This window comes from Halyomorpha halys, unplaced genomic scaffold (genome assembly GCF_000696795.3).
Source record: "Halyomorpha halys isolate HHAL.00 unplaced genomic scaffold, Hhal_1.1 Scaffold45.1, whole genome shotgun sequence".
Lineage (NCBI taxonomy): Eukaryota > Metazoa > Arthropoda > Insecta > Hemiptera > Pentatomidae > Halyomorpha > Halyomorpha halys.
This window is the reverse complement of record NW_027113993.1, coordinates 2,231,810-2,241,621: the sequence shown is the minus strand read 5'-3', so window position 1 is coordinate 2,241,621 and position 9,812 is coordinate 2,231,810. Positions and strand designations below refer to the sequence as shown.

Genomic DNA, 9,812 nt, shown 5'->3' with positions numbered 1-9,812 from the left:
AACAATTTACTTACAGTTCTTTTACTTATAGAAAATGTTTTTAACAATTTACTTACAGTTCTTTTAAGTTTATCGACATCTTCTTCAATAGAATCTAAATTTTTCTTAATAGGCGAAAATTTTCCTTCAAAATTTTCTAGTTCTGCGACTTTAGGTCTCAATTGATCAATATTTTGGTTGATAAAAACAATACGTTGTCTTGTAAAGAAGCTTTCATTGAAACCCTAAAATAATCAATAGATTGCTTTTATTATACATTGAAATATATACAGATAATGGAGAGTCTCTAATAAATATTTAATAAATAAAAATATGAAAAACTTAAAGCAAATTATTAATTAATAATAACTAAGTAATTCTTTTAATTTGATCAGAAATATGGAAATATTGTTATGAGAAATAATTATATTAATTTTATCGTGAATGTGAATTTGTTATGATCAAGATACATACCATTATTATTATTTTTTTTAATACAAGTCACTTCATGAATAATTTTTCAAAGTAAAAGTAAAGACTTAATTTTAATTTAATCAGAAACATGGAAATATTGATCCTACTTTACTTTATCTTTCTTCATTTTTCCTTACTTATATTATTAACTTATGTTTATTATGTATTCTGATTTATTATATACTCTTGTTGGCTTATATCACTTTAAGTTTGACATCTTTAATATTGTTTTTTTAAACTTATAAATTTTAATTTTTTCATTATATCACAATAATGATGTAATCTTATACATTAATAATCTTATATTTATTGCATGATAAGTATTGTTATTTTGAAAAATTTTGAATTTGTGTTTTTGACATATATCTATGTTTTGAGGTCCCCTGAGTTCAAATAACCAAGTCTCACAAAATGGTCTGTGACTGTAAGCAGTCTAGCTATAAAACATTTTTCAAAGAGAAATACAAAATACTTTTCTAAAAAATGCTGAAATTGAAGTTAATCAATTTGTCAACTGAAAGGCTCATTTGGAAAATTAGTACAGGAAAGTATTGCCATAGTGCAATAATACAGAAATATCTACAAAGTACAGGAGTAAGTAAAAGTTTTGTGATGCACTGGACCAAATTTTTTATGTCCTTATATTACTTCTACTTTATATTGTTGTTATAATTCTAACAATAGTACATGTCTTCTTATTTTATTGTTAGTAATATTATTATTTTATTGTTATACTGGTTTCTATTCTATTGCATACTGGTTGTTATCGTAACCCTGATGCAGCCTAACCATTTACGCCAAATCAATAAAAAATAATTATTACTTATTAGTGTTCCCTACTCTGCCAATAGAAATAGCTACGCTAAGGCCATTGCCTGTCCCAAGCCCATCGATTGTAAAAACCATATTGTTATGAGAACTCAACAAAGCCTCGGATGTAGGATTGATTCACGGCAACAACATGGACCTCGGAAACAGAAAATATTTAACAGGAACCTGGAACGTACGTATTTTAAATAGAGCTGAAGCTCTTAATGAGCTTACTGATGTGTCTCAGAAGGCCTCTTTAGACATCTTGGCAATACAGGAGATGAGATGTATGGGAAAAGGTGATATAAAGAGCAAGAATTTCATAACGCTATATAGTGGAAGTGAAAATAGGCATGAATTTGGAGTTGCATTTATGGTCGCGAATCGAATAAAATCCTCAATCCTCGATTTCCAACCAATTAACGAAAGGCTAAGCAAACTACGCATTAGGGACCCTTTCTGGAACATTAGTTTGACATGTGTTCATGGCCCTACAGAAGAGAAGGATGAAGAAGAAGAAGTTAAAAGCAGAATTGCTGCTGGAAATAGAACCTATTTCTCCATTGTAAGGCTAATCAAAAGCAAAATTGTTAGCTGTACCACCAAGTTCACCCTGTACAAAAGGTTAATAATGCCAGTCGTCACGTACATAGGAGACACTTGGACCCTAAGCAATAAAAGCATTAACCTGCTAGACAGGTTTATAGAGAAAGATAATTACAGACGTTGAGCAGGCCAATGGCAGCTCCATGCGCCTGTTGTGCCAGTAAAGGAAGAAGAGGAGTAGACATCATCTCTAAGCCCACACTCACTCGCTGTTTAATATTTACTTCAAAGTCTGTTTCACTGAGAAAGTTGATCATGCATCAGATTCGGGACTAAAGGTGAAAGAAAAACAATAGATAGTTTGTGAAGGTTATTGTGTCTTTAACTTCTATTTCTTGTTTCCTGACGACCTCGACTTACCATTCCAAGGCTAATCGAAAGCAAACTTGTTAGCCGTACCACCAAGTTCACCCTGTACAAAACGTTGATAAGGCCAGTCGTCACATACGGTGGACCCTAAGCAATAAAAGCATTAACCTGCTAGACAGGTTTGAAAGAGTAATTTATAAGGAATGTAGCATCTCCTCATACATAAGGAACCAGAGGGTTAAATGGCTTGACCATGTAATGAGGATGAGCGAGGAAAGAATGGCTCATAAACTGTACAGTTATGTTTCAGATGGTATGTAGCAACGTGGTAGGGCGAAGGGCCGATGGAGGGTTGCTGTGAGGTGGGATCTGCGACAACTGAGGATCCCAGTTACCCTTACAGAAGAAAGAGAATGATGGTTGGGGGCCGTTGAGCAGGCCAAGGGCAGCTTCATGCGCCTGTGTGCCAGTAAAAGAAGAAGAAGAAGAAGAAGAAGTGTTCTCTACACTGACCCCACCTTCCCTACCAACTTCTCCTTAAATTCACCATATGTATATATTATATATAATGTAATCAGATAAAACAATACAACCAGATTATAAAATGTGACTTTCACTCAAACTAATACATTTTAATTACTTACTGTAAACTCACGAGCAAAAGGGTCAAATTTGTTATGAAGGACATCCATTACATCTAAAAGATCATCAATACATTGATCACAAGAATAGCAGCCTTTTCCTTTTTCTAGTACCCATCGGGGAGGACAGTGATCACATTTCTCACCGATGACACCTGGTAGACATTCACATTTCCCAGTATCAGGGTTACATCCAACTCCAATTGAGTAACCAATATTGCATGAACACACTGTAAATAAATTTTTAATGTTAGCTCAGTTTGAAGACTTACAAATAACATTTCTTAGATATTTTTGAAAGTTTTTCTACATTTGCAGCCCTCAGAAGTATAGTTCCAGTAGCCATGATCACACCTGTCACAGGCTCTTCCAGTAACTCCTGGTTTACATTTACATTCTCCTGTTTCTAAATTGCATTGTGGGTTTTCTGAGGCAAGACCGCAATCACATGGCTGACAACCCTTCAAAAAATAAAAACTAATATTAAAAATTAAGATTGAACTATAATCAAAATTATATATAAAATTAACATTGAACTGTTATCTAATTTCATTATAATGATGACTGTTTAAATATAAACATAAATTAAAGATTTAGCTTAGTTTACCTGACAAGAATTGAGTCCGTAATGATTTTCTATACATGAATCACAGGCTTCTCCCTGCACATTTTCATGGCACTCACAAAGTCCAGTTACGTGATCACATCTTTTAGTTCCACATTTATGACAAACACAACCTGTAAGAACATAAGTTAGAACTTATGATGTAATAAAATGCAATCAACATAATTGCATATTTTGTAGTAATAGTAATGAAAGTTTTTCATTTATAAACAGACTATAAATTTACGAAGGAAACTACTTACTTTGACAGTTTTTACCATAAACAGCATCACCATAAAAACCAGGAGCACAAAGATGACAAGCTTCACCAAATGTGTTATTAAGGCATTTAATACATTCACCAGTGATTGAATCGCAGGACCCAGGTGTGTTAGGATCAATATTACCAGAACATTCACAAGGCCGACATATTCCATCTAGAAAAGAATATTTCATGAGGAAAAGCAATATTAGTATCTATTTATTTTGATGGAATTATAAATAGCTAAGTTATTATGACGTGTCTTAGCAACATTGATGGTAGTATTACCCTCATGGTGCCTACCCAGGACTATTCTGTTGTAATCGTATGTTATGTTGTGTACTTATGTTCCTTGATGTACTCATGGTTTTAAATTAATCAGTTCCAATTTGTGAAATTGCTGTGCTCTATTTGCCAAATATCCTAAATACATAAAAGTGGTGACAAGGATCAAGAAAAAATAAATAAATATCCCAAAGACCGATGAAGAGAATTACAAGGATGTGTCATTAACAATTTCTGAAAGGTGCAAGTTTTTCAAAATTACATAAGACTTAGATAAAATAGACACTTATGTACTAAAGTTGAAACAACTAGCAAATAAGTGCCAATTTTCAGCTGATTTTTATAAAGAAGCTTTAATTATGTCATTTGTCATGAATATTAAAAGTTTAGATATGCACAAAGTGTTATTACAAAAAGACGTTTAATAATTCTGTAGAGCTGGCTAAAACTCTGATGGGAGCCTTAGAAATTTCAAAAATATTGCCTACAATCTCTAATCTGAACAAAATTTCTGATAAGAAATATTAGAGTACAAACTGTAAGAAAAATTCTCCTGAAATTTGAACAAAAAATACAACTAAAAATACCAAAAAGTTTAAATGCAGAAACTGCGGTTTGACACATGGAACAAAGGAATGTGCGGCATACGGAAAAGAGTGCTATTTTTGCAAAAATGACTCCACTTTGCAAAACACATCTGAAGTAAAGCTTTGAATCCAAAAGATAAAGATCCCAATAATTTATTTTTAATATCAACTCAAATGATCAGACAAAAAGACTCAGACTTTTGGTAAACAAATGACAAATCTATAGAATTTGAACTAGATTGCGATTCAAAATATACAATATTATAAAAAAAATTCTTGGATCGCATGTAATAAATTTCCTCTAGAAAAGTCAAATCTAATATAAACACAGCTATTCAGGGCATAAAATCAAAGTTTTGGGAAAAAATGTAGTTCAGGTTGGTTAAAAAGGTACTACCAAGAAATTGTGAATTGTTGACACAAGCACCTAATGAAAGAATTTATTAGGGCTGAAGTGGAACAAACCACTATTAAATTTACAGCAAGACACATTCAATTGTTTTTATTTCTCAGAAGAACAGAAAACAGAAATAAAGATGAATATGAATAATACAAAACTTTAAAAAATATTAAAAAATTCCCAAAAATATTTCAAGATGGTGTTGGTCATGGCAAGGATGTGTAAGTAAAACTTGCATGGTGTGGTGGTGAGTGGTTCCATTCAAATGTGAACTTAATAGATAGGAAAGGAAGCTTTGAGCATAATTAAGTCCATTTAACTCAGAATATGCTGAACCTATAGTTGTGGCTAGGAAGCCAAACAATAAAATTTGCACATGTGTAGATTTTACAACTGAACTAAATGAAAGGCTGGAAGTTTATCAATATCACTTCCAGTAATTGAATTGCTTTTCACTAAAGTCGATGGAGCTGAGATATTCTCGAAATTAGACATCTCAGAAGTGTACTACTCGCTGCCAGTAGATGAAACAAAAAAATTACAAGTAATCAATGCTCCTATTGGACTTTATAGCTTTCAGGGGCTCCCTTTTGGAATAAATTCAGGTTCAATGATTTATCAAGAGAAAATCAAATTCATTTTAAAGGAAATAGAGGGTGTCATTTGTCTGTTGGATGACATAATAATATCATCTACGACTAAGCAAATCTAACTTATAAATATAATATTTTCAATTTGTGAAATTGCTATTTTATTTGCCCAATTCCAAAATACACAAAAGATTATAATTCATTTTATTATATCAGATTTATGTTAGAATATTACAATATAAGAATAGTAACTGTTTTATGGATACTCACTAAATAATGAAATTTATCAATAAATTATCAAACAATAAGTCATTAAGGAAATATATAACATAAAAATAATAAGTCATATAACATAAAAATAATAAGTCATTAATTTTTTACCTCCTTCTTGTCGTGGCTTTCCATAATAACCAATTGCACATGAATCACAAAGACTTCCAAAATATCCTTTTTTACAATTACAGCTGATAGAATCGCCATCGGGAGAAAGCTCACAGCTCACTGCAAAACTATTCAATTTGATTAAAAACATATATCTCTATGATCAATTTAACTAAGTTATGATTAATCAGAATAATAAATTTAGTTTAAATAATTATCTTAATAACAGCAAATTATTTTTTTCAGGCAATTTTTCTAAATTTCAAATTACTTTTTGTTATAAGATTGTTTGGTTATTATTATTTTATAGATGCAAGTGTGAGTCCTATCAATGCAAATAAATAATAATTGGATGGAGCCAAGTCTGGTAAGCCACTTGGGAAAAGTACCTCCCAACAAAACCTTAATTGTTTTCTTGAGCAGTTTTGCTTTATCTGATTATCATGAATAAAAATAACTTTGTGTAACCATTTTTCATATTCTGGTTATTTTTCACACAAAAATCGTTCATTTGTTCAAATCGATCATTTGTTGTTTGTAGATAGCATTCAGTATAAACGGTTTTGCCAGGGGTTAGCAACTCATAATTGATCATACCCTTCAACTCCTATTGAACCCAAAGCAATATGTTCCCTCCATAGTTCTTAGGCCTTGGAGTTGATGTCAATGAATTTCCTGGAGTTACCCATGCTAAAGATTCTCCATACATATCACCTGCCGAGCAGCATTTCACGAGTGGTTTTTTAGTTTTCCTGCTGCTTTTAATTCAGCTCATGTGGAACTTAATTTCCTATCTTCCAGAACTTTCCTGACTCAATTTCTCATGATTTAAATGTATCTTATATCAGTTATTTGTCAGATGTAGCGTTTGAGCATCATACTCATCCAACAATGTCTTCAAACTTTTTCAGAGGTCTTCCATATTTTTCACTTCTTACAGAAAATCTTTTAAGAATTTTTTTAAGCACTGTGATTTAGCAAGAGAAAGCTCATGGTAAACTTAAAGAAGTTTTCCTCAAATATTAACATAAAATCAATGCTGTATGGAAATAATAGTTTTCAGGTACAAATTTTTACATGTTTAATGCTATTAAAAACTATGCTATGAATTTAAAATCTTCATCAAATGTTAAAACAAGAAAATGACACAGTTCCACAGCTAGTGCCACTATGGACTAATTTCTTTTTCTTATTTACAGACCTAGTGTGATTATCCATTGAAGTAACTATATCAAATATGTTCATCATTATTTTTACCTTTGTCATTAATCTGAGCCAGGATAAAAACTGTTTTTCATTTCAATAAGAAATTAGAGAAGAAGGAATCAAAGAAGCTTCAACTTTCTACAAAGTACTTAGTGGACTTTAATTATGGACTGTATAGCTAAGTGATTAGAATGCTTAATTAGTGATATAAGAATTAAAGAATCAAATTAAATAATACAAATTGTACTACAGAATATGTATATAAAATTATTACAGTAGAGAAAACTATTTACACTTATTCTTTCCCCTTGATTATGTAATCAAACAAATAAAAACACAAAAAGATTATTATTAACGTTGGCAATATAATGAAACTGTGTAATACGCAAATTTTTCCAAAACATAAGAAAAGATGTAAAAAAATGACTTGAGGTCAAAATATTGAACTTACTTATTGCTGGGTATTGGTAGAGGACATGCACAAATAAGACAGTCATAAGGGCTACCAATTCTTGCATCTCCATGGTAGCCTTCTGCACACATTTCACAATGATCTCCAGTAGTATTATGTTGGCAATCCTACAGGATAAAAATAAATACTCGTTATGGTGAGTTAATTTTTTCAGTTTTTATATTTTAATTCCAAATTTATTTCACATATTAAAAATTTAACTTAATCAGACTTTATATTTTTAAATTCTTACTCACAATGCAAATGCCCGTTTGTTTATCACAAGATGCAGCATGGCCGTGGCATTGGCATGGAACACAGTTACCTCCATATGGACCATTATTAGTTCTATAATAGCCAGGAGCACACTCCTCACAAGATAAACCAGTGTACTGAGGTTCACAAAGACATTCTTCAACAGACAAGGCAAATCCCAAGTCGCTGTATACTTCACTTGCTGAGTCCAACTGAGGATTTTCTAATCTAAAAACATAACAAAAATTATTTCTTTTGCCATTTTAGGGTGACATATGGATATAAAATAAAACTAAATTATGATGTAAAAGGATTAAAATGGTATACAAAGATTAGCAAATAAACTTACATTGAATTTGTTGAATTTTTCCAAAATGTGGCTTTAATATAAATTCCTTCTAAATCTTTAAGCACCTGCATCAATTGTGGTCGAGTAGGTTGCAAGAATGTGGTCGATAAAACAAAATTTGATTCAATGATTTCAACAGCTACATGGAATGGGCCAGCTGAGGGAGGAAGTTCATATGAATAGTAAAGAAGGTTCAATCCACCACCTTTCAGAATCACAGTTGGTGCATTCTCTGTTGGTTCATCTGCATATAAATATAATGTTAGAATTCCTGTTTTTTTTAAAGTCCATGAGTTATATATTTTTGTTGAAAATTTGCTAACAAGACTAGAAAATATACATAAAATAACAACATTAAAATACCAAGCTGTCATTATTTCATCAAAATTAAACAATTTAATTTTTGGATCTAAATAAGTAACTAAACTTAATTTTTAAAAATAACAAATAATATACAGAACCACTATTCAGGTTTAAAACTACCATGTTATATGTAACCAATAATAGAAAAATAGAAGATTAATGATGAAGATAAATGATTAATGATAAATAGTGTGCTACCAATGGGTAGTTTCACTACATGCCTGTGTCACTCCATTTTTATATTACATCAAATTTACTGAATGTGTTTTATGTAAATATAGTTGTAAATTATAAATTGCAATAAATAAATTTATTACATTTAAATGTGAGAATAATTAAGGAATCAGAATAATGCTATATTAATTAAATTCCAGCACACAAAACTACAAATACTTAACAAAAATCTTAAAAATACATACATGAACCAAATACAAGTTTGGTTTCGATAACAAAGAAATTTTGTATCCAATAATTAACAATACTAAATTCCTATAATATTTTATATTTCTTCAATTCGTATTGGTTTTGTTTTTTCTTTAATTAACTAATAGTTATAGGTTGGAATGTACATCATGGTGAGCCTAAAAACTTATTTTTTTTTTTTTTTCAAATTTTCATACTGCTGAAAAGATGCAAATGAAGGAGATAAAAAAAAAGAAAGAAAAACAAATAACACTGTTTATAGGTTTCAGTCTCACACGAGATATCTAATGTACCTGCAAATAAAAAATAAAACACACACTTACAAGGCAAAGCAGCTGTAGTTATAATCTGATATGATAAATGGCCACCATATGATGTGAGCCGATTCCCAAGGTATTCCTTTGGAGCACTGAAGAATACAAATTGATTCTGCAACTCTTCATGGCTTAATGACACTGCAATGGAACTACCTGAAGGCTGTTCAGGTTCTTTAGTAAGTGTCTCATACTCAATAATAGGTTTTTTAATGAAGACAGTGTTAAGACTCCAATTATCCATGCTATAGATCTGAAAAATTGAAATTACAAAACATTATTTCAATTTTACAAAAATATATTACTATTAATCAAGAAAAGGTAACTAAATTAAATTTTTTAAGTATATGTCTGATAAGAACAAAACAAACTTCATAAAGAGCTACAAATAGAAAAAAAGTAAACAATTTCATCAAAATATAATATTTTTAGGAAGTACCTGAAATTATATTTTATGTTTAATTTAGTAATATAGGGAACCCCAAACTAGCTACAGTCGCCGCCTATGCCGACGACATCGCCA

At 30.8% G+C, this 9,812-nt stretch overlaps 1 protein-coding gene across 1 annotated transcript in view; it reads right to left on the bottom strand.

Moving 5' to 3' along the window:
* Positions 1-9,812, bottom strand: part of LanA (laminin subunit alpha) — a 105,486-nt gene that overhangs the window by 21,579 nt on the left and 74,095 nt on the right. The window contains exons 26-35 of the mRNA XM_014433930.2: positions 9,299-9,542; positions 8,190-8,433; positions 7,843-8,068; positions 7,586-7,713; positions 5,929-6,056; positions 3,687-3,860; positions 3,427-3,557; positions 3,130-3,280; positions 2,823-3,049; positions 57-224 (exon numbers count right to left, since the gene is read on the bottom strand). Coding sequence (XP_014289416.1) covers positions 57-224; positions 2,823-3,049; positions 3,130-3,280; positions 3,427-3,557; positions 3,687-3,860; positions 5,929-6,056; positions 7,586-7,713; positions 7,843-8,068; positions 8,190-8,433; positions 9,299-9,542 — 1,821 coding nt within the window. The remainder of the gene's footprint in view (positions 1-56; positions 225-2,822; positions 3,050-3,129; positions 3,281-3,426; positions 3,558-3,686; positions 3,861-5,928; positions 6,057-7,585; positions 7,714-7,842; positions 8,069-8,189; positions 8,434-9,298; positions 9,543-9,812) is intronic.